This window comes from Lissotriton vulgaris, chromosome 7, assembly GCF_964263255.1.
Source record: "Lissotriton vulgaris chromosome 7, aLisVul1.2, whole genome shotgun sequence".
NCBI classification, from domain to species: Eukaryota; Metazoa; Chordata; class Amphibia; order Caudata; family Salamandridae; genus Lissotriton; species Lissotriton vulgaris.
The window spans coordinates 1737501416-1737527462 of record NC_141695.1 but is presented as its reverse complement, the minus strand read 5'-3'; the positions used below and the strand labels follow the sequence as shown (position 1 = coordinate 1737527462).

The 26047-nt window shown below is 44.6% G+C and overlaps 1 protein-coding gene across 2 annotated transcripts in view; it reads left to right on the top strand.

The window, feature by feature from the left end:
* The window catches only part of PHC1 (polyhomeotic homolog 1), a 126819-nt gene that overhangs the window by 43983 nt on the left and 56789 nt on the right, over positions 1–26047 (top strand). For both annotated transcript variants that reach the window (XM_086932989.1, XM_086932990.1), the window contains exons 5-8: positions 17672–17821; positions 19407–19562; positions 19701–20139; positions 21454–22211. In XM_086932989.1, coding sequence (XP_086789115.1) covers positions 17672–17821; positions 19407–19562; positions 19701–20139; positions 21454–22211 — 1503 coding nt within the window. The remainder of the gene's footprint in view (positions 1–17671; positions 17822–19406; positions 19563–19700; positions 20140–21453; positions 22212–26047) is intronic.

Sequence of the window (26047 nt, the reverse complement as noted above, 5' to 3'; positions counted from 1 at the left end):
CCCTTAGATTCCAAGTCATCATCCTCATCATCAGCATCATCTGCTTCCTGATGTGGATGGTCCTGGTCATCAAAGGGTCCCTGTAGGGAGGGCATATTGCCTTCTGAAGTAGAAGGGTCTGGGTTACCAGCCCTCCTTGCATCATGAGTCTCTAAGAGACCAATCAGAAAAGCAGTTGTGGGGTTAGACCCCTGCTTAATCTTCCTAGAGGTACATACTTGTCGTAACTCATGGAAGCTAAGCGCAGTATATCTTGAAGGGATGACCTGTGGAGGGTCAACTGACACAAGGGGAGACTCAATGTTTCCTCCTGTGACCGACATACTGCTTCTAGTGTGGTGTAAGTGATGCACCTACCTACACTATGTGTTACCTACTGGTCCCTTGCTAGAGTTGTAGCCAAGGTGTGCTAAGCCTTGAGGAGCTACAACAGCTGGTTCAGTAGAACTCAGAGTATTCTAAGCTTTAGTTATATGTACCTGACAGTACTTATGTGATCTTTCAACAAGATATTCTTAGGATACGTGTGGTAAAACAACAGCAAGCTCAAATCCCAACCGCTGCTCACCAATGTGAGAAGGTGGCCTGATATGCAGTGCTCACTATTCTAGTGAACACTATGTATCAGTCCAGCAACCCTTATTGATGATTGGTTGTAAGTCAACCTTATAGACCAGCTATCCTAGTAGCGTGGATACGAGCAGTCTAAGGCTAAAGACTCGAGAGGGCGTGTTAAGCCAGCTGTTTACCACACATATATACCCCTTGAATACCAAGTGAAAGGACACCACACAAGTGTTATGAAAATAAACAGTTATTTATTTAAAGATCACAACAGCCCTGTACTCTTTATGAGGACAGGGTACTAAGCACAAACCAAAACTCTTACAAAAATACTTAAGTTAGCACAGTATATACAAATGCCCGAGGGGCACGGAAAACCATATACTCTAAAAGTGGAATGCGAAATTCCTAGCAGGTAAGTACAGTACTAATAGCTTTTGGAATCGCTAGGACTTGACTAGGGAATCGTTAGATTACTTCTAGGAGGCCTAGGGGACTCGGGTGCAGTGTGTGCACTCTCACGCGAGATGCGGGACAAAAGTCTATGGTAGCTAGGAATTAGAAAGTTAGTGTTCTCGGGCGAACCCGACCTGGTAGGGAGAAAACGAAAGTAGATTCTGACCCTTGGATAGTGAGGCTATGCTGGGGCACCGAAATGCCGAAGTTACCTAGCCCAGGGGCTGCAGCTGCATAGGTCTGAAAAGACGTCGGGAATCCTCGTAGATGGACCAGGAGCCGGAAGAAAAGATGCTGGCCGGTGACCAGTGAAGAAAGTTCAGTTGGATCCAAGCCTGGATCTCGAAGACAGATGACACCTGAAAGCAGAGGGGACCAAGTTCGAGACTACTAGCCAGTAGTCAGTGGGCACCAGGAGGGCACCGGATGGTAGCCACCTCGACAAGGTGAGTGGGTGACGCTTGACTCGAAGATCTCACGGACCAGGAGGCGTTGTCGGCGACCAGGATGGAGGATCGAGCTGTCCCACGAAGATAGAAGCTGTCGGCGTCGCTGGACCCAGGATTGGGCAACAAAGCCTTGGCAAATTCAAGCCCACGCGGTGGACCTAAAATGGCGTCTGGAGTGGACCAGGAGGGTCCGGGGTGCCTCTCTTGAACAAGGAAGCAAGGGCCAGCCTGGAGCAACCAGACCAGCAGTCGTGAAGTCGTTGGGCGTCGTTCAGAAGGCCACAAGCCAGCCGGCTAGTAGCCAAACAACGCGGTGCACAGCAAACAGCAGAAGGGCCCCACGCAGATCGTGGAGATGCAGGGAGGCTGATCTTGGGTGCTGGAGCTGCGCAGGGTCGGGGCTTCTCGGACCCCAAAGCACTCACCAGTGGAGGACACGGTGGGCTTGCAGTAAAGATGTCGTGCAGTCTTGGCGATCGTCGGTCCCTTGAGGTCTCGTCGCACTCACGGTTCTCAGCTTGGCTGTAGAGGTGAGTAGAGGTCAGAGGTGCCAGGGAAGCCGGGTCTCGTCGAGCTGGGTCGTCGGATTCGTGATGAAGGACTTGCAGCAGACCGCAGTGTTCTTTAGGATGGTGCCCGCTTGATGCAGGGTGACTACTCCTTAGCCACAAGGGAGAATCTTGAAGAAGAAATCGTGAAGTCCTTTCGAAGAAAGTGGTATCTTGATTCCAAAGATGATCTAATTTTAACAGGGGGCCCGCTCCCATCTTTATACTAAAAAAGGGGGCTGACCCGGTGACTAGGTCCTGCCTATGGGTGGGACTAGGTGGGGGGTGGTTACACCCCTCAGCCATGCCGGACTTCCCCAGGCCAGGGGCTGGTGTGCCCCTGGAACTGGTTCAGACCGGCCTATGCGTAGTGAGCACCGGGGTGCCACTCAGCAGTCACCTTCCTGTAAAGCCCTGCCTACCCAGGATACACAAAACCATGTCTGGGACGGTGCTAGCACCGCCCCTGACAGGAAACCCTTTGTCCAGGCTCCCCTCGCTGGAAGGACTCCCAGCTGCAGGGGGTCAGACTCGTGTCTGTGGTGGCAGCATCCATTTTGTGGAGCTGAGGCTTCAGTTAACTTTAACCGGGGTTCACAGTTACATACATGTCGTGTCCCTCTAGAAGGGTGGAATGCTAACCCCGTCGCCAGAATTGGCGAGGGGTTAGTATTCCAATTCGTATGACACCTTACTCGACATGTTTTGATAAAGCAATACCAAAGATAGCATTTAACCGCGAGGATTATAATGCACTTAAGAGTATATGGTATGCGATATCATGGAACAGCTATTAGGACTTGATTCCGCAAGCTGCAGACAGGCTCAGCTCATGCCAGAGCACCATCTCACACGATTCCAAGCACTCTGCCTTCAGGATTGTCAAGGCCTGCCATAGGAGTGACTGATAGGAATCTGTGTGTCCATTTTAGGGTTAGGTATAGGTATACTACACCTACAGCAAAGGGTGATTACACGACTTTGCCCCAGCTGTCATGCAGCCAGTTGTGTCAAATTTAGGAGGCCAGCCAGGGGTGGCATAATACATGCTGCAGCCCCTGGCAGCCCTGGGTACACCTATGCCCTGAGTTACAGGGTCTGATAAGGTGGCCCAGTACCAATTGGTAGATGCACCTAGGGTACATGAGGTAATTTAGAAAGAGAACAGCCAGGCTGTGGGTCTGATTGGCAGGCCCACAGCCAGAGAAAGTCGTAAACCAGTGAAACAAAAGCAAAAAATCTGGGTGATCATAGGATTGCAGACCCTACTCTCCTACACTGACTAGCTACATTTCCTGCCTATGGGAGGGGGGTGTTACACCTTCTTTCCGGAAAAGGCTTTTGTTTTGGGTCTCCTGAGAGCAATAGACTCTCACCCTAGGAGGTCAGAACAGCGTCTCGGTTTCTGGCTGACAGAAACCAGTTAGCAAAGACACCAGAGGTTGGTAGATTTTCAGGGGGCCCTCTGTCTGCATGCATTGGTAAATCCAACATTGGCATCAGTGTGGGTTTACTAATAAAAGATGTACGATACCAGACATCCCTATTGTCATTGAAGCAACAATGTAGTGTACTGGCAGTCATAGGACTGACAAGCACAGGGGCATATCTGCTCATTCAGGTATGCTCCCACATGTAATATTCAGCACCTGCCCTAGGGTTGTAAGATCTGCTGTAGGGGTTACTTAAAAATATCACATGCAGTGCTAAGGGACATGACACACAGGGATGATCTATTGTCTTTTCACTTTTGTCTGTATCACGACATACAGCCTAAATAGAAGCCCTGCATGTGCTTGGTGAGGGGTCCTGTACAATGGTACAGTTTGTACTGCTGCCCTTAGTGGCACTCTTTAGTACCTCCGGCCCTAGGCACAAGGGTACCATTTGCTAAGGACGTACAGTGGGTGCAGTAGGTTTTGCTAATCAGGGGAACAATTGTACAGTTTTGGGAAAGAGCTCTGGCATTGGGGACCTGATTAGCAGGAAACCAGTACACTGTCAGTCAAAATCATGTAATTTACCAGACAAAAAATGGGGGTGATTCAGAAAAGGGGGTGGTGATGAACAGAGTGTCTGAATTAAGCAGACCACTCTTACCCAGTCCAAAGATCAGGGCTTGATCCATCACCGTTTTTTAGCTCACTGCACCATCCCAGCTCAGAACTTGGCTATATGCAAATTAGTCTGACCCTAGCCCAGTGCATCATGGGAACAGGGCAGACCAAACTACCAAGCCAATTCTTATACTGGGAAGGAAACAAGCTACCGGGGACCGGTTTCTGGCATTTCAGCCGTCTTCGGCCCGGCTTGCTTGAATCCTGATGGTGCAATGAGCTAGGGACTCACATCTGAGTATACCCTTCCACGCTTATGGTGGACAAAAATGATTCAGAAAAGGGGGTGGTAATGAACAGAGTGTCTGAATTAAGCAGACCACTCTTACCCAGTCCAAAGATCAGGGCTTGATCCATCACCGTTTTTTAGCTCACTGCACCATCCCAGCTTAGAACTTGGCTATATGCAAATTAGTCTGACCCTAGCCCAGTGCATCATGGGAACAGGGCAGACCAAACTACCAAGCCAATTCTTATACTGGAAAGGAAACAAGCTACCGGGGACCGGTTTCTGGCATTTCAGCCGTCTTCGGCCCGGCTTGCTTGAATCCTGATGGTGCAATGAGCTAGGGACTCACATCTGACGGTGATGGATCAAGCCCTGATCTTTGGACTGGGTAAGAGTGGTCTGCTTAATTCAGACACTCTGTTCATCACCACCCCCTTTTCTGAATCGTTTTTGGCCACTATAGGTGTGGCAGGGTATACTCAGACATGAGTCCCTTTCTCACTGCACCATCAGGATTCAAGCAAGCCGGGCCGAAGACGGCTGAAATGCCAGAAACCGGTCCCCGGTAGCTTGTCTCCTTTCTGGTGAAGAATTGGCTTGGTAGTTTAGTCTGCCCTGTTCCCATGATGCACTGGGCCAGGGACAGACTGATTTGCATATAGCCAGGTTCTGAGCTGGGATGGTGCAGTGAGATAAATAACGGTGATGGATCAAGCCCTGATCTTTGGACTGGGTAAGAGTGGTCTGCTTAATTCAGACACTCTGTTCATCACCACCCCCTTTTCTGAATCGTTTTTGGCCACTATAGGTGTGGCAGGGTATACTCAGACATGAGTCCCTTTCTCACTGCACCATCAGGATTCAAGCAAGCCGGGCCGAAGACGGCTGAAATGCCAGAAACCGGTCCCCGGTAGCTTGTCTCCTTTCTGGTGAAGAATTGGCTTGGTAGTTTAGTCTGCCCTGTTCCCATGATGCACTGGGCCAGGGACAGACTGATTTGCATATAGCCAGGTTCTGAGCTGGGATGGTGCAGTGAGATAAATAACGGTGATGGATCAAGCCCTGATCTTTGGACTGGGTAAGAGTGGTCTGCTTAATTCAGACACTCTGTTCATCACCACCCCCTTTTCTGAATCGTTTTTGGCCACTATAGGTGTGGCAGGGTATACTCAGACATGAGTCCCTTTATCACTGCACCATCAGGATTCAAGCAAGCCGGGCCGAAGACGGCTGAAATGCCAGAAACCGGTCCCCGGTAGCTTGTCTCTTTTCTGGTGAAGAATTGGCTTGGTAGTTTAGTTTGCCCTGTTCCCATGATGCACTGGGCCAGGGACAGACTGATTTGCATATAGCCAGGTTCTGAGCTGGGATGGTGCAGTGAGATAAATAACGGTGATGGATCAATCCCTGATCTTTGGACTGGGTAAGAGTGGTCTGCTTAATTCAGACACTCTGTTCATCACCACCCCCTTTTCTGAATCGTTTTTGGCCACTATATGTGTGGCATGGTATACTCAGACATGAGTCCCTTTCTCACTGCACCATCAGGATTCAAGCAAGCCGGGCCGAAGACGGCTGAAATGCCAGAAACCGGTCCCCGGTAGCTTGTCTCCTTTCTGGTGAAGAATTGGCTTGGTAGTTTAGTCTGCCCTGTTCCCATGATGCACTGGGCCAGGGACAGACTGATTTGCATATAGCCAGGTTCTGAGCTGGGATGGTGCAGTGAGATAAATAACGGTGATGGATCAAGCCCTGATCTTTGGACTGGGTAAGAGTGGTCTGCTTAATTCAGACACTCTGTTCATCACCACCCCCTTTTCTGAATCGTTTTTGGCCACTATAGGTGTGGCAGGGTATACTCAGACATGAGTCCCTTTCTCACTGCACCATCAGGATTCAAGCAAGCCGGGCCGAAGACGGCTGAAATGCCAGAAACCAGTCCCCGGTAGCTTGTCTCCTTTCTGGTGAAGAATTGGCTTGGTAGTTTAGTTTGCCCTGTTCCCATGATGCACTGGGCCAGGGACAGACTGATTTGCATATAGCCAGGTTCTGAGCTGGGATGGTGCAGTGAGATAAATAACGGCGATGGATCAAGCCCTGATCTTTGGACTGGGTAAGAGTGGTCTACTTAATTCAGACACTCTGTTCATCACCACCCCCTTTTCTGAATCGTTTTTGGCCACTATAGGTGTGGCAGGGTATACTCAGACATGAGTCCCTTTCTCACTGCACCATCAGGATTCAAGCAAGCCGGGCCGAAGACTGCTGAAATGCCAGAAACCGGTCCCCGGTAGCTTGTCTCCTTTCTGGTGAAGAATTGGCTTGGTAGTTTAGTCTGCCCTGTTCCCATGATGCACTGGGCCAGGGACAGACTGATTTGCATATAGCCAGGTTCTGAGCTGGGATGGTGCAGTGAGATAAATAACGGTGATGGATCAAGCCCTGATCTTTGGACTGGGTAAGAGTGGTCTGCTTAATTCAGACACTCTGTTCATCACCACCCCCTTTTCTGAAAAAATGGGGGTGGCCATGTCAAACAGGGACACTTTCCTACGTCCCTAACCATATCTCCCTGACCTGGACCACGCAGCTATAGTGAACAAAGGCATCCTTTACTTGCCAGCTGCTCAACTGCAACTGATGATCATGAGAGACTGATCCAGAATTGTTGTTCCAGGTGTAGATCTAGGTACACCACCATCATGGAAACATATCACTTGTTTGTGGGAGTTTAAAAGGAATACGTTGACTTTTCTAAAGCTACCAATATCGTGTGCATCATTAATGGAGAGCAATGAAAAGGAGTAGCCAAGGATGTTTTGTATTAAGAGTGGCCATCTTACAAAACGAAAGCAATCAATTTAAAAGATGCATTTAGTACATTAGTGGTTATGCATGATACACAGGCATGTAACGTTTTAGTCTATTCTCCTCTGCCCTTGCATTTTCATACATTTTGCATCGACTCTTCCATGAGTCCTGCCCTTGGTGAAGATAAGTAGTTTGCTGTGCATGCTGCTTAGTTGATTTAGTTACAACAAAACTGGCATAGAAATACCAGCTACCATAAATAAGCAGCAATTGATAAAGGACAGAACAGAAATACTGCAGTATCTCCAAACTAAAGGGCAAAGTAAAACAAGCAGCTAGTGTCACATAACATTCTGGCCAGAGGACACTACTTCTAATTAAAGCGTACTCCACCCGACATTCATGACAAAGACCCCTATGCGAATTCTCAGACCGGAGCACATTGGCACCAGCCCCTACATCATATCCAATTGGCTGCAGCAGCTTTGTAATTGTAAACCCTTTAATAAAAACAAGAACAAGTTGAATACTATTATGAAGAATCGATGCTAGTCTGATGGCTTGACTCTAATAAAATACACTATGTGCCACTCCGAGCACATTAATTGATGATACTAGATAATAAAAACTTTTGAGTTTTAGCAGTAATAAGGAATGTTCGACCCTATCATATTTTTTTTTTCCTCCTATGGGTGCATATCATGTTTTTAAGCATGCAAAGCACTTTGTGGTTGCCAAGATGCACATTTGTTTCACGTGTGCTACCAACCTAGTGATATTTGAAGCTCTTGATATTTATGTATTTTTGCTCAAATTCAACTCTAGGCGGATCTCACGCTCCAACCTAATATTTAGCAAACGCCTCACTGATCCCTAACACATCCAAATACTACACCTTCGACAACTCAGTTATTGTCTATGGTACCATTTAAGATTACTTCAGCGCACCTACCTTACATACCATTAATTTATAATTCTGCGCTTGTGCCCCACACAGTGTCTAATATCATGAGTTACTCATGTTGCCCCTTTCATGACTGGCTGTATTTTGATACATTACAATGGGACTTTGCGCTCCACTGAACAATAATTGTCCTCATCTCTGGTTGCCCTTCCACTCTTGATGAGTAGTACATGGAGGAATAACAGCCCCATACACATGACCTGCTGGAGCCAGGATATCACCTTAACCCAGAGTGTTGAGGTTTTGTGACCTTAATTACACTTGCTAGACCTGTTACTAGACAACGAACACAGGTAGTTCATCAAGTTTGAAGTTCTTGCTGCTGCCGTATATGTTGCCCTTCCTCACGCAGAACTAGGGACACTCCCGGGGTCTTCATATGTGGGCCCTTGGTTCTTGAGGTTTCCAGTTGCTTATTTTATCGGTGGTGGACGGCATTTAGCACTATGTTCTTTGTTCACTTCCGTGGTGGCTGAAATGTTACCCGCTGTCGTCTCCTCCACGTTCAGTGTTAAGGATGTGATGGGAGAAAGGGGTAGGGTTTATTGGATGTTTCTCTTTTCAGGCATTGTGTTGTAATTTGTTTTAGTGTTATTCTTTCTTTCATATTGATGAACTTCAATGGCTTGACAAATCCCCTCTTTGCTTCCCCCGATATCCACTTATTAAATACAATGCGCATACACACAGTACCCCAAACAAATAACAGAGCTGCTTATTCCTGTGGGGCTGCCATCACAGGCGTCGACCCAGTTTAGTATGTCTCAACATCCATTAACCTGCAAACACTATAAGACCAGGTTGTTCCCTCTTCTCATATGCTCTACGACCGCTGCCACCTAGCTGAGAATCAAAAGGTGATCTTCCTAAATGTTATGGGGCTAAATCACCCAATTACGCACAAACAAAATTGAAAACTACCTATATAAACTCAAAGCTGATTCAGTCTTACTGTAAGAAACCAAGATCGGTCCTAATGATATAGCCTAATTTGGGGACAACTGGATCAGCGAAACGTGAGGCTCTCCCACACCAAACAAGACCAGCATTTGCCCCGCCAATAGGTCTCGCCTTTGGGGCCTTATAAGTGTTTAGCCAGAGCTATTGGCAATGTTTTAAGGTATGTTGTATAGCAATGTAGCTGCTGTGTTCGATACTGTAAAGTGTGTGCGCTTTAAATGAGCACTAGTTACATTACACAAGGACACTTTAATAACCCTGGTAAATGAGGGGAGGCCGATATCAAATTTACATTAGACATAGCTGACACTGCTGCATGGGGCATCAGTACATCAATAATGCACCGTAGACATGCGTGGCTACACATATCTGGGTTCAAACCACAGGTGGAGCAGCACATTCTTAATGTCTCATTCGATTGGGAAACCTCTTTGGGCCTACTGTGGACAAACAGCTAGAGAAAATAAAGGACACAGACACAGCCAAATCCATGGGTGCCTTACAAACAACACCTCAAAAACAATAGCCCTTTCAGCGTTCTGAGGGGCAGCAAAAGTATTTTTCCCAGAAACACCATGCAGTATCACCAGCAAAGACGTGGATACTATCGAGGAGGCTACAAGAACAGGGGCAGAGGTAGAGGTGTCCCCAACAAGGGCTCCTCCCACCACCAAGTATTGACTTGCCCCCACCTGTAGAGGGAAAGCTACAATTCTTCCAGCAGTGGCCAAACATCACATCAGACCAATGGTTACTACAAATAATCAGGCAAGGATATTGCCCAGAATGAACTCAACAGCCACCAAATATCCAGCCAAAATGGTGATGTTAAATCCACATCAGCTAAAGGAAGAAGTAAAGCCTTTGCTGGAGCTTCTAGCCATCTATGTGGCCCTCAAAGCGTTCCTAACAAACATTACAGGAGAAAATGTCCTTCTACAGTTTTACATCCTGAAACAGGAGGGGGGTGATCCATTACAAACAACTGTCACAACTAGCGCAGGCTGTATGGAAATGGGCAAACAAACACAAAATCATCCTCCTGACACAGTACATACCAGGGAAGGAAAACATAATTGCAGACCTGCTCAGCAGGACACAGCAACAAGTTCACGAGTGGGAAATACACACTCCATTACTGCAACACTACTTCCACCTCTGGGCAACCTCAACCCTAGACCTGTTTGCCGAAATCTCTAAATGACAAATCCCCGCCTTGGGCTGGAGGTGTGACACCCCTGCTTAGGATGGGCTTTGTTTCGGGTCCCCGAGAACAGGGGCCTAAAAAACAGGTCAGGTGGTGGCAGGCTGCCTAGAGCGCGTCGGAGACACACCAGGGTTGGTAGGTTTTCAGGGGTGCCCTCTGGGTACTTGCTTTAATAAATCCAACACTGGCATCAGTGGGTTTATTAAGAGGAGTTTGGTACCAAACACTTCTGGGTTCAGTAAAGCCATTATGGTCTTGGTGAACTCAAGTTGTCGAATTTTGAGTCCATGTTCTCTCTAAGACTTCCCTGGCACGTACAATTTTAAGAATAGACTTGAATATTGTAGGGGTATATCTTCTCATGGAGATATGGCCATACCCGAGACATAGTGCACCCTGCCCTAGTGCTTGTGAAGCCTTCTAGAGGGTTGACTTGCCTATACCTTAGGCAGTGCTGCTTTGACATGGCACACAGGCAGGATGCCATGTCGATTTTGCTGTTTTTGTCTGCACTAAGGAGTGCCAGGGTGAGGGTTCCCTCTGTGGTCCTCTACGTTCCCCATGCCCTATGTGCCAGTGGTGCCAATTACTAGGCACTTACAGGGGCATCTGAAGTTGTGCCAATTGTGGTACAGTTTTAGGGAAGGAACACTGGTACTGGGAACCCGGTTAGCAAGGACCCAGTACTCTACAGTCAAAGTTGTATCAAAAGCCGTGCAAAATACGGGGGGTACTGCAATAGAAACCCACTTTCCTACAAGATCCATAGTAATTCTGTTTATTTTTCTTTACTCTTATACTCCTGTTGTGTTTTATATTTATTTTATAACTTGTTTTGTAATTAGCTATTTAAAAAGAAAAGAAAATGATGTACTGTACCTGCTTATAACAATACATGATGTGTACTGCTGTATTATGACTGCCTTTTTTTCTTTACTCGAAAACCAATACAGATTTTGAAATAAAAAATAAAAAAAGGTTGTGGGAAAGTGATGACCAGGATATGACCTTTCTTTAGGGATACTCTTTCTTACTAATGAGGAGGGTGTAATATGTGTTTGTTCAAAGAACAAATTAAGACTGGACTACTGTTTGAAAAATGTAATTATTTCTACTTTACACCAACAGCAAACCAGGGCAGAGGACAATATTTGTACTACACCCAAAAACAGTGTTTGCATTTTTGCAAGTTTCTTTTAGATTGAAAATGTACAAGTTTCCTTGGGGTCATAGCCAAAATTATAACAGGTTTGCTACCCTTTTCAGCTTTGGATGCATAACATTGCAAATGTAATTAAGCGACGTAAAGTGCGGACTAGTGACAGTGTCTGCTTTTCATCCCTTGTCAAATTTTGTGCCAAAAAAACGAAAAGGAGCTGCGAGTCAGTTTTTCAATTTGCTTCTTAGACTACATAAACCGATCTAACTTGGCTGGAGCTGATCACATCATCTCCTTCAATCACCAGTACAGATACAAAGACAACACTTCAAGTACACCTTGTTAGTCAAAAAGAATTATTCATATGGAATAAGTAGCCAACATCAGATTTAAAGGGCAACATTTTCAGCATTACAAAAGTACATTTTTGGCAAAATTAACTTTAAAACAAAAAAAGGCTTTTTAATGTAGCAAAATCAAGCCGTTTGGTGGGTTATTAGACTGACCTCCAGCAGCAGCAGGCGCCATGCGGGGAACCTTGGATTTAAGTGTCATGTAGTCCACAAGATATGCCCATGTTCGAGTTCTACAAAAAGTTTGATACTGTTTTAACCATGCATTTCGTTTTTTTTTTTGCCACAATGCAATTACACTGGATTACATTCATATAATTTTTTATTGGTGGTTCAATATGGCTGCTTGCTAATTGGTATGTAAGCACAATGTTGTGTTCTGTATGTGTGTCTGTTTGTGCGCATGCCACAATGGTTGCTATACAAAGAGTACTGACAAAGTGTCTAACCCCACTCAAAATGCTCTCTCTTACACACATGCACTCATTGCATTGTTGCGTAAATATGTGCAGAACAACAGGGACCCTATATCATTGTTTACTCTGGCAGGAAATGTGAGTTATGTGGGTTCTTTGTCTATACCACTGTGTTTAGCAGGTGAATGTAGAAGTGTACAGAGAGAGTGGCTGGTGCGGTGCTGACTGTTATCTAGTATGACGTATATATAGGGTGACCAGATTTTGAGAAGCAAAAACTGGGGCAAGCCAGACCTACTTCGGTGTCTGACCTTTCTCCGTTTTTGCATGGGGGGGAGTAGTAGATGTCGCTACGTCCCAAAACATCGTGAGGACCAAGCCCCCGTTGGTACAGCTCGACTGGCCTTCTTGCCTGAGCCTGCAGCCTCTTCGGCAGAGGCTGATCTCATTAGAACACCATTAGGCTCCCAATGCTGTTTTGCACCCTGTACTCAGCTGCCCTCGTGCCGCTGGTGGTGTACTGTTGGTGCTTCCTTGGACCTTGCCCACCACTCACCTTAACTCCTGGAAATTGGTCCCGTAAGTCACTGTACTGTACCTGTTTGCAGAACTTGTTCTTCCTTCCATAGAATAACATTGCAGAACTTAAAAACTGCACTGTCTCCACTTTTTGAACTGAAAATATTTCATATTCAAAAACGCACTTACCTGAAAGATTTTTCTTTGATGCCTAAATATATATAAATATATTTGCTATTTTTTAAAATTGGTGTGCATCTCCCTGAATCATGTGTCACTTTTTGAACATTGTGCTTATTTGCAGATGTCTTGCCCTCCTCTCGGTTAAGCCTAAGGTTGCTCAGGCACACTAATAGGGCACCTTTGGATTGCTAGAACAATCCCTTGTCCATTTGTAGGGGAACTCCTGGACTCTTTAACTGGTATAAGTAAATTTGTTTAGTAGTTTTGGAGAAATTAAACTGCCCCAGGGTAGGGGGTCACCGGGTCCTGAGAAGGCTTGAGGTGGTGTCATGCAGCCCCACTTTCCATTTAAATAAGATGTGGCCCCACAATGGGGTCCCCGGGGCCTGTACCTTTTATTGACATTTTGGCCCTGGGGACTGGGGGTCCACGGGGCCTAATTAGGCTCAGGGTGGGGGGACCTACCCCTCCCTCCCCTTATTACTCAGCCCTGTGAGATGTGGTCCCCGGATGTGGTTAATAAAGTTTGGGAAGGGGACCATACATGCCTTCTCCCCTTTTTAACAAAACAGCCCCTGGGGATGGGGTCCCCTCGAGCCTATGACGACTCAGGGAGGGGGGTTCACACTGCTCACCTCTCCTTTTTTTTATATATTGCTTTCATCACATGGGATGGGATCCTGGGGCCTAAAAAAGCTTGGGGAGGGGGTTGCGCTTCCCTCTTATATTTTTTATTAGATTTGGCCCCAGGACCTAATAAAGCACCCCTGGCCCTCATCCCCTGTTTAATTAAATTTGGCTCTTGGGTCATTGGGGCCAATTAAGGGTGGGGAGGGAGCTGCATGCTCCCCTCCTGTTAATAGATAAGTTATGGACCCAGGGCCCGACAACCAACCCCATGCTGCACGTGTGTGGAGTTGGCAGCCAGGTGGGGGTTTGGTGACTGTCGGTAGACCAATCCCTGTGACCACACCCTCCACTGCGCACGTCCAAAGGCTGTGCACAGTGTGTTGTTGGCTACCTGTGAGGGGGTTTGGTGGACCACGCCCACCATGCGCAGTGGATGATTGGGTTAACGTATGGTAATAAAATAATACAACTAAAAATTCACAAAAAAAATACAAAGGTTAAAGTAGCATTATAGTAGGTGAATATGTCAGTGACATTAGCATTTTAAACAAAAGAAAACACGGACATTCACCAGTTATAGGTAGCAGAGCTAACTATAACTTGCGCCTCCGCCATGCATTTCTTATGGTCTCACACATTACATCACTCATGACACTGGCATCTCAAATGACATGAACGATGACATCATCCAAGCTTCTTCTGTTCTCATTACTATGTAAACTAGTATGCCTTTAGAGGTCTTAAATTAAGTACATAATAAGAATAGTATTAAGCATCATTAATGCCATCACAGATACAATTCCCTTAGGTGTAGCAAGCATGTGTTATGTGCAACAATGACCCTATACCATTCACTTTGTGGGTAGTCTAGTTCACATTAACAATAACCACATATGTATGGGAAGTCCTTATTGCCACAGTGTTCAATCTGTATACAACTGTTCAGAGAAAGCCAGGTTGCTCAAGATACTGAATCTGTCCCAAAATTAATCCCCTACTACGGGCAGCTTTTATCAGTATCAAACCCCTCAGTCAGTGGACCTACAACGAGAAATGAAGTTGATATGAGTACAAAAGTGGTTACTTTACTAAATGGAGAGAGTTTACTCTGTACCACACTGTTTACAGACAGTGAAACGCTCATGAGAAATAAACCACGGAGTATCAAAAAAGTACCTGTTTTGAACAGTGTATATTCTATTCAATACTTGTCAAAAAAGACAATATTCGGTCTAAAGGTGCCAAAGATCATACGAGCTGCTGCCTTCAAGAGTGGTGCAAACTTTATAGATAGTCCATCTTTTGAAGCTAAACAAGCACATGTACATGGGTTAGTACCTGTGGGTTATTATCTATGTTATGTAGAAATTGCTATGCTATGAAGATTCTGTCTAATAACTTTAGGTTACTTACAGTAGTTTGTATCTACTACGTAGAATCTTTGCCCTGTTGGAAATATTTTCTGCAGAACCAAAACACCTGTGTAGAACATACTGGACACAAGTCGTCAACTGTCATCTGCATACAAAGTTACACTGCAGTACAAAGATTTATAACATGTTCAATACTCTACACACCTATGATGCATTAGAAGCACATACGTTTTGTAAATACTTACTTCCATTATCTGGACACTGGCTGTGTAAAATTAGGTAGAATAGTAATATGTTATGTTAAAAATAAAACAAACTAGCAGAATCATTGGATGGCATTAGTGATGTAATAAATTATGTCATAGAATAGGTCATGAGTCATGTAATACGTGAGTTCATAAGAAGTGCATGGTGGGGGCACAAGTTATAGTTAGCTCTGTTTACTATAACTGGTGAATTTCTGTTTTTTTAAAATTTTTAGTTCAAACATTAATGTTGTCAATGACCTCACCTAACTGTAACGTTACTTTAGCCTGTTTTTGTCATGTAATATATGTATATCTCAGGGTGACTATATAGGCATGGCTATATTTACACACATTACCCACAGCAGGACCTCCACCCTGAGGTCTCGTACCTACGCTTGTCTCCCCTCTGCTGAAGCATGCATCCGACCTCTTGCCCTGCAAATTCTTACATCTACGCTTCAGCATCCTACCAATACTACCTCACCTGTCACCTTTGAAAAGGAGAGCAGAAGACCACCTTTGCCGTCTTTGTAGAACATGGAAAGAAGACCTAATACACATATTTTGCATCTGCTCAAACCTGAAGGACCTAAGGCGCGCCTTACTCCGAGTATTATGGAACCGAAAGGGCATAACAAGTTGCAGGCAGGCTGTGAAGCTGTGCTTTAAACCTGAAGAGATCCAGCTAAGTTGCAATCTAACAAAGTACTTTGATATAGTGGCCAGAAGACTCATGAGCTAGCCATATGGTACATCTGAAGCACAACAAGCAACAGCACTTTAATCAAACAAAGGATCAGCCTGCTAAGACACTTGCCAAGCCGTAATCTCGTTCCGGCATACTGAGGCACATTCACTTTATTATAAATTTAAAAAAGGATAACACACACAATGCAATTGAGACTGACACGATTTTATAGAGTGTAAAACACCTTTTTCTTTTAATAACATAAGTGTAAAATAAGGTTCAAATGATTTTTAATGATGGAAGTTTTTATATTGTGAGTTTTTATTAACTCTACGATAAAGTTATTCTTATTCCTGCGCTGCCATGAAAGAAACACATAAATGACCTAATGTATTTTAGACTTTAGATGTGCCTGTGAAAACAAGTGCATGGATTTGAATTTTTGTTTGCAGAATGGCTAGACTTTTGTCCCAAAATCCGGGACATGTATTTTAAATTAAGAAGAAACTTGGGATGCTGGGAAAAGTCCTCTGAAAAACTGGACTGTTTGAGGAAATTCAGAACATCTGTTCACCCTTTGTATCCATCATAGCTCTTTGAACCATGTGCATATCACACAGCAACACCGATGTAGGCTGAACTAGATCTAATAACCTATCCACCTCGAAAAAGGGAATTTGTGCACTCTACTGCATTATAAGGAAGTGAAGCATGATGTATATTCTACTTAGTGTACATCAATTTGATGATGGGTTTGTTTAGAGCTCCTGTTCTTGAGCATGCATTTGGTGGGAACTCCAGCTGGAGCTGTCTTCATCGTGACCCACAAAGGATCAAACAAGTATCTGTTAACTAGTAGACCGATATAATTAGTAAAGGCAATTAACAAAACATTGTTTGCAAAGTTATCAAAACCTGGAAACGCCTACCTGTGCAGAAATACAGTATAGCAATTCGATATGGCAGAGAAAAGGAATATTCACAAACGTCCCAGCTAGCAGTGAAACTTTACAAGCTATACCTACGCCTCACTTCTTTCTCACCAGGTTTTTGAGGATCCTGAAGCTTTTCTGTCTGAAATAGATGATTGGACCTTTAGTAATCCTTAGCTGTTTAGGTATCTTAAACTGAAAGGTACATTCCTCTTTCCCTGGCATTTTCTTTTCATTCTAGTTTTTAGCAGACCTAATTCGAAGTGACTTTTCCATAATTACTTTCCTGAAAGTGTGAGGCATTCAAAATGATTTTAGGTTCTGAGCATTGCTTTCTTTCTGGGTCATTCTAGACTGAGGCACCACCGTTAATTGCTGTGAAACCAGATATCAACTGCTAGCAGCTAGTTTGAGCTTGAAAATCGAGACACCCAATTCATCTGTAATTGCTGAGAAGAAATATTTATTCCAGAGGAGACAGACTGTCCGTCTTTGGTTTCTAGGCCACTGGCCCAGAGGACAATGTGAGCGCATGTCTGTAACAGGGGTGCTTGATAGTCTATGCTTGGCCTCTCCAATTCACATAGCTCACTGCACTTGAACTGTGCATCCTCTCCCTGTAACTGTTCCATTGGGCTTAAAAATGGCTTCTAAGTCAGTGATTTCGGACCCTATCAAAGTGGCTCACGTGATTAAGTAAAACTTTTAATTCAGTCTTTCATCGCTTGTGGGCCCATTGAGTAACCTATGTTATTCCTTCTCCTCCACCTTGGTGGATTAGATTTGTTTGTTTGTTCACATGTGTTTTTCTATTTCCATGTTCATTATCTGATATATATATGTATAACCATATATATATTTTTAGATCAACCTGGCCACCACATCGGCGGCTCAGCTGATCAGCCGCTCACAGAGTGTCAGCACTCCTAGCGCCACTACGCTGACACAGTCCATGCTCCTGGGCAGCACCACCTCACCTCCCCTCAACCAGTCCCAGGCCCAGATGTACCTGCGGGTAAGTCTGAACCAAAATATGGGGTTTGGGGAGCACAAGACATACAGATGTATGTATTAACTGCCGTGCCCTCTGCAGAGCTGCCATAGGAAGGAACACAGGCAGCTTGCTGCTGACTTAGTTTTGTGATGATGATCTGTGGATCTTTATGGTCTGTAGATTTTCTAGAACTTTTTTTCCTTCTTGTTGCCCATTGCATGCCCTTATATGTTTTCGATATTGCTAGTAAATTCTGTGTTTTTGTTGACAGGTTGTACTGTGCTTCAGTCCTGTGAACCATCACTTCTTTCACCAATGTGATTTTTTATTATGACATGTGCTAGACCTTCTGTCATATTGGAAAATCTAAATGGCTTCCTTGAAATTGTCCCTTGTGGAGTTTGAATTTATTATGTATTTTGTTTATGTTGACCTCTTTTGTGATGTGTAATAATGTTTTTAACCAAAATATATGTGGTTAAATCTGTGCATTGAGAGAAAATCACATTTAAATATTCCCCTTAACTACTGGCAGAGTAGTATTCCTCTTTGTAACATTCATTCTTTAAGACACAAAGTCGTAATTTCTCATATCAGTAGCACTGTTTAGTGGTACAAACAGTATTCAACCATTGCTCTTCAGTAACAAAATGCGTGAATGCACTTTTATTCATCCACTTGCGGTAAATAACCTGTTATTTGGCCACATCTATTTCACTGGCAGGATACTAAGATGTATATAGAGCTCTTACCAGAAGGTAGGGAAGTTCCACTTTGATATCCAAGTCTAGGTTGATCTGTCCACTAATGATGCTTTCCTTAAGAAAAGACAGACCGTGGAAAAATTCTGCAATCAAAAGTATATTTTGATATGAACCATCATTTCCCCGTTATCCCTGAAAATTGAACTGAAAGTTGTGTCTTCCTGAATGGGGGAAATAGTCAGTGTTGGGATACTCCCAAATTAAGACCATAATACACAATAGATAGTCATGATGTATAACTACTATTAAAAATAAGTTATTTCATTTCCAAATGCCATCGAGGCACCCCTTGCAAAAAGCAGGCTGTTGTTCTCAGGAAATGAGAAAATGCTTGTTTCTTAGACTAAGGCCCTACTCCACCCCATTCCACCCTAGCACCTCCTCCCCTTCCCCCAACAATCCCTCCTAATCTTGTATCAATATGACCGTGATAGTTGCAAAGCAGACCATCACCACATTGTTATTGATTTACTGTAAGGTCCCTGGACCCTTTGAAGACCTTTGTCCCTCCAGATCGCGATGCCCTGGCTGTGTGAAAAGTTCATCACTCAGATTTCTGTTTTTGTTAAACTGGAGTCTAAAGAAAATATTCCAAGGCATTGATAATCTTCTCTCTTTTTGCTATCTAATTATACAAAATTAACACAACTTCAGATTTGAGCCATGCTTGGTTTAATTGCCAGTATCTCTCAAAGTTGTCTAAATGTGATCTGTGCACATAGATGGACTGGACAGAGTATTTTTGCAGAACATTTGTTGAAATTAGATTATGACCATATCTGTAGCTGAGGTATTGATGTCTGTTGATTTGTATTTTATTTTCTTGTTTGTGACCTCCACAGCAACCGCAACTGGGGAACATCTTGGTCAACCGGAACCTGAGTCGCAGTGTACCCCTCACCTCTCAGCTCATCCTGATGCCCAACGGAGCTGTGGCCACAGTTCAGCAGGAAGTGTCCCCTACTCAGTCTCCTGGTGTCTTGTCTGATGCAGACCAGGTTAGTCACCATCTCACTTCCTCTGGTTACTGGATCACATCCATAGAGACCTGTCTACCTGTTCATTTCTCCCAGTTGTATGATATAATCTATTTCAACATCTAGTTTGACGCTTTCTGCATCTTCCCGTCCATTTAGGTTCAGAACTTGGCAGTCCGAAACCAGCAGACTACGGCCAGCAGTACTCATCAGCAGAGCAGTGTACAGAAATCAGCACTTGCTGGAAACATGCAGTCATCGACAGCTCAGGCCCAAAACATCAGTCTGGCCGTAAGCCAGGCATCTGCCGCAGGGCAGTCCCTCAACCTCAGCCAGGCAGCACTGGCAGCAGGAGGTGGCAGTAGCAACGGTGGTTCTGGGACTGCAGTGGCTGCTCAGGGCACAATGTCTGGAGCCTGCCAGATGAAAGGCACAGGAGTGGTTCAGCCCTTACCAGCTTCTCAGGCTGCAACAGTCAGTCAGGGCAGCCAGACTGAGACCGAGGTCAAGAAGATGGACCCCGATGGCGTGCAGACCGTGGGCATGAACCTGACCCGGAGCAGCACTCCAGCTCCCAGTCAGACCCTGATCAGCTCTGGTAATCTTCAGACTTCACCCTTTTTGTGAGCTGTCTAGCTTTCCTCACCAGAACACGGAGGAACCGGAGACATGTCGATCCTAAATGTGCTTTGCCTTTTCTTAAGCTTTTGTGATTATGCGCTTGAATGTGGTAAACTCATTGGCACACTATTCCAAGTTGTGTCCCTGGTAGAGCAATCATAAACACAGGGTACTACAGGCCTGCATCGGATATTATGTCTGCACACTGAATCATATTGGTCACACTCTCGCTTTTCTACTTTTCCTTCTGGCAATCCTCTCCACTTCTCCTGGCAATCTGTGTCTTTGACCCTACCCATCACAACTCTCCATTAGCCTGCTCCTCCACTACCTCTCTTTTCCCTGGTTAAATAAATTTGTATTCTTTCTGATTAATTTCTCAACAAATTCAGCCTTCTGTACCCTATATCCATAGATTACACTCCAAAATTCCCAAATCAAGGCACAGGCTTTGCATACATGCTTTTCTGCAATAAGCAGCAACTTCATTTTAGTTGCAACGAGTCCACTTCAAAACCCAGAATAATGTCATCATCTCCAAGCGCTGCCCCCTAAGCTTAACAATCATTACCCAGCTACCAATGCTGCTTAGTGATAATCAGCTCATTTCAGTTTTAGTCGTAGACTACCATATTCAAGAGGACTTGATCACCCCAACCTATCTACAGTCTATCACTTTGTTTCCCAAATGTCAGCCAGTCCCACTGTACGTCATTGCATGCCTGTAGGAGTTCATACTGAAACTTCAAGAAGCCTTTCCACCCTTGACCAATAACGTGTTGGTTTTCATCGGTCTTTGTCATTGGTCTGTCATTTGCTGCCATTCCTGACAGAATTCAGAGACTCCGCAACCTGGCAAATCCAACCACTATCTATACATCTGAATGTAAAACAGCCACACATGTTCATTTGCACGTTACCGTCTACCATAGGCTGTTGTAACATGGGTTCCTCCCGCAAGCACCTTCTGAATCGTGTGTGTCCTCCTTCAGTCCTCTGCCTCTCGCTCCTACTCATGCTACTGATGCAGTTCTGGATTTTGCTTTATCGGCTGAACAGTGGGAGAAGTTACACTTCTGATGCACTCAGTTGCTTAGTATTTCTAAAATACACCTGTAAAGCATTTTTCTGAACCTCTTTTGTGAGCTACACTTGGTAATTCTCCTGCCTACACCCAAGGCACTGTTCAATTATGTTCTGCTTTTAGGTGTGGTAAAATGGGCTGAATATGTGCAGTATTTCCTCATATCCTGGCAAAGACCCTCTAACATACAGTTTGTCTTTTGAACAGCCACCTACACACAGATCCAGCCGCACTCTCTGATCCAGCAGCAGCAGCAGATCCACCTACAGCAGAAGCAGGTCGTGATCCAGCAGCAGATTGCTATCCACCACCAGCAACAATTCCAGCACCGACAGTCACAGCTGCTGCACACCGCCACCCATCTGCAATTGGCCCAGCAGCACCAGGGGCAAGCACAGCAACAACCGCAGCAGCAGGCACAGACCTTAGTCGTACAGCCAATGATTCAATCCCAGCCGGCCTCGCTTCAGCTACAAGCTTCGTCTGAGGGACCAACACCGACTGTCAAGACCCCAGTGCCCATCCAGCCCAAACAGCCTAGCAAAGCACTTCAGCCCCCTCTTGGCCCCAAGATGACACCCCAGCCCCACATACCTGTGCAGGTTGTGGGCAGCCGGCAGCAGGGGCCTGGACAGGCTCAGGCTTTGGGCCTGACCCAGGTCACAATGGGGGCAGTGCTAGCCCAACAGGGTGGTGGGCACTTTGCCAGTCATGCCCCTTCTCACAGCCCACTACAGCAGCTGCCTCCGCATTCGTCTGCTGCTTCTGTGGGGCAAGCTCTGACTATGACTGTGGCTCCTGCTGTCCAGGAACCGACCCAAGCAGCTGGGGTCAACTTGGTGCAAATGCAAGGGACCATCTCAACTGCACAAGTAGCAAGGAACGCAGCACAGGTTACAGCAGTGCCACAGACGAATTCCGTCAATACTGCGACCAACAATTACATCCTTCCTGGGCACCTGACGGTAAGATGAAGGGACGGGGGGTAAGGGTCATACGTGGATCTTATAACCTCTATTTAAGTGTGCTATTCCTGTTATTCCTTATCGTATATACTTGGAGTTCCCCACTGGTATCCTGAAGTTGAGTGAAATGTAATTCCCCAAAAGTGCTGGTGTTTCACACTGCAATTTATTGTTGTTTCTCACGGTGCATAATACACCTTTACGTAGTCTCTCCCCATTGTACCTGAAACTGTCCCTGTTAGTGGAATCTCACGCAGTATCACATAATTGTACATTTAATGGAATTTAACCCTCTTACCATTATGGCACTTATCTCAAATAGTTCTCATGCTTAGAATACGTATCCGATTGAAAGGTACAATCTCTAAACAATGTAGATGGGTTTTTATTTCAGAGATCCACGCTACTGTGAAAACAAACATGCTGTTGATCTTTTTTAGAGGGCTTTTATATGGTTTTTAATTAATGTATTTTATTGTATATTGTCTTAATGTCAATGTTTCGGCATGAAATATCTATGCTTACCACTTTTTCTTTGACTTTTGTCTATCTTTGAGGCTATTTATTTCCACTTGTTGGCCCCTTAACCATTGTTTATCCTTGGCTATAATCTTTTTAGGGCCTGATTCCAGGTGTTATGTCACATACAGGAGTCCCCTTCAAGCCCTTTTTGGCTGTCATGAGTGGGTGTTTTCAGAGAGCCGCAATATGCATCTCTCGCTTCAGTGTCACCACTTAGGAAAACAGAACTTGCAGATTGCCACTCGAAGGACTGTGGGTGCCAAATTAATTGCAGTTCTGCACCAATGGCTAAGCCATGCAGTCTTGGAGACAAGGCTTAACTGTTTATCTGCATCAAGCCATGCAAGAGCCTTAGGCACCAAGGTATTTCCTGCCCCTATAATTAACCCTCGCAGCATGGAGGACGTTTGCTCCTACAAACTTTACTTTTTTTGATGCTCAGTGACCTGCTTTTGACAGCCGCTGTCATGTTTTCTGAGATGTCCAGCTTTTCCACTTGCTCTCAGGTCTGTACCCTCACACGTTCTATCTTTTTTCCCTGACAGTCTTAGATGTTTTATGTTCAGAAGTTAGATTAATAAAGTGGGGCCTTTATAAAGCCCAGCAGATCCTATAAAGATGTTTCTAGTGCTATCTTTGGTGATATATATTGGGGGAATTGAAAGTCGGAGCTCAGAGAGGGCTTATTGTGTGAATACCAGGTGAAAGTGGCTTTACTTTAGGCAAGTTAAACAGCAGTAGTCTGGTTTTAAAGGACGTCTTGAAGGTTTTCATATGAGTGTAAACATACTTGATGTCTACTGAAGATTTGAGGATAAGCAGAGGTGCTTTGCTATGTGTGAGTAAAGGGTTGTCCTCCGGATCTAACAGAGGAGCTTAACTTGCATGATTTGATGACTTGCAGCGAATGAAGCCATGGTTGGGTTGAAAGAGCATTCCTTTATTGTTGGTACTTCAGAAAACAAAGCAAACACAAAGAGATGATGGACGGAGCGCTGAAACTTTTCAAACTCACACCCAGTCACAGATCTGGGTTGAATCCATCATTGTTCTTTAGCTCACTTCGCCAATCCAGTTCAGACTCCGCTATATGCAAATCCGTCTTGACCCTGTGCTTCATGGGAACAGTCCAGCCCGAACTCCCAACCCATGTCTTCCCTGGACCGGACACAAGCTTCCTGGGACCAGGTTCGGGCTAACAGCCCTCATTAGCCAGGTTAGCTTGAATCCAGTGGCAAAGTGAGCAAGGGACCCATGGCTGGGCATATCCTGACATGGGTCCAACACTCACTTTTGCTCACTTTGCCCCTGGGTTCAAGCTAGCCTGGCAGATGAGGGCTGTTAGCCCTAAACCGGTCCCAAGATACTAGTTTCTGGTCCAGGGAAGACATGGCTTGGCAGATGCGTCTGAACTGGGGTGGCGTAGTGAGCTAAACAACAATGATGGATTCAACCCAGATCGGTGACTGGGGGTGAGTGTCTGAAAAATTTCAGCTCTCTGTCCATCATCTCCTTGTGTTGACTTCAGAAAGCTAGTCATAGAATTTTGAACTGTGAGGAGATCTAGAAGGAGGTTTTTATAGCAGTACCTTTGTGAGATCGAGGAATTACCATGGCTACTCCTGTTGGAAAGAGTAGATCGTTTGGAATTCCATTGCTACTGTGCAACAGTATGCATTCCGGAATTAGTGAGTCAATACTTTAATGTGGAAAGTTAAAAAACCTATCTAAAGTTATTAATGTGACATGGAGAGCTACATGGCAGGTGTGGCATCCTGCTGAAAGTACAACGGTGCGAGGATTTGTACATGTGAGAATTTTCTATTCAGCATCCACTTCCTCTTCTATTATAGGTGGGATTGTGTTTGTGAAGTTGTGCATGTTGGTGTTCGAATGATAGAATAGGGTTTTGTTGAAGCATTCTGTCACTGCAAAACATCAGACCCTAATTCCAGGTTACCAGGTTACTAAATACCTGCATCAATGAACCTCAACGTGCCAGAACTTCGCAAGTTAGTCCACTGTGAATTGCTTTTTTCAAAATTACATTTGGCCTGGCCTCAAATGTTCACCTTGGCTCCCCGCTGGAGAAAGATATAAATTAAAGATTATTTGTTTAATTCGCAAAGCCATCTGCAGCATTGGACCAGCGTATTTGCTCAACAAGTGACATCTCTAGCAATGCAGCTGCAGTTCTAGCTTACTGCTGAAGATTCATATCAGAGTCCTATATTTTCATTTAGAATTTATTTTGCGGTTTCTCCCTTTTAGAATTTGGTTTCATGGGAACTGAAGGTGGCTAGTAATAAGTGCCCTTGGGTGAGGTGTTGAGGTCCACCTCTGGACCTGCAGAGATTTGAAGTCAGCAGCAGTGTGCTTTTGAGCATGAAAGTGGACTAAATGGGGAGAGGGCTGTTATGTACATATCTGCAGGTTGTTCCCAACTTCCCCATTCATGTTGCCCCTTTGAAAGGAAGTGCTCACATTTGCAAATTTCTACAATAATGAACGCAGAACTACATCTTGGGAAACCGGGTTTTCTAATTTTAATACCAGACTTTGTTAAAGGCCATTTTAATAATCTTTTGAATTCTGTTTGTTTAGAAACTCCAAACAAACCCTTTTATTGAGGATGTTGGGCAAGGAATGTTTAACACTATTGAACAAAACCTTGTTTCGCCATAGTTTTACCCTGTAGAATTTTGAATTGATTATATAGTGTTTTAGAAATGTAATTAAATCCCAAGACTTAGTCTATTGAACTATGCAGTTTCTACTTGAACAGACCTTTCTTCAAACAAAACTTTTAACACTCACTTGGTGGTTTTGCTTTTTCGGTGCCTCTTTTTTCTAGCACTTCCAAAGAGGGGCAGGGGTAAGGAGTAGGTTTAAACTGGGTTTTCTAGTCTGGACCCAGTATTTCATGATCACAGCATTGGTGAATAGTTTGTAACGAGGTGTTAAGGCATTTTTGTAGTGGATTCAACCGCTTTTTTTCCCCCTTTATTCAACTTTATTCTTTGCAACCATGTTTTCACATAATTATGCACTGCAAACTTTTTTTGTCTTTTTTTCCTTAATAAGGGATGTATCTCACTTTAGGGTCTTTTCCTTGCTCCCCTCCCGGTCACAGTTCCGTGTACTTTGGGTCAAGCCAAGAAATCTTATTTATTGAGGAAGAAAGTTGTAAGTACCTCTCCGAAGTGTTATACTATTGCACTTCATAAAGATATTCAAAGCACAAAACTGCTCACGACACCTACAGTGGTTTGTTATTGTTAAGGGTGAGATCTTTGATCTTGATGAATCTGCGA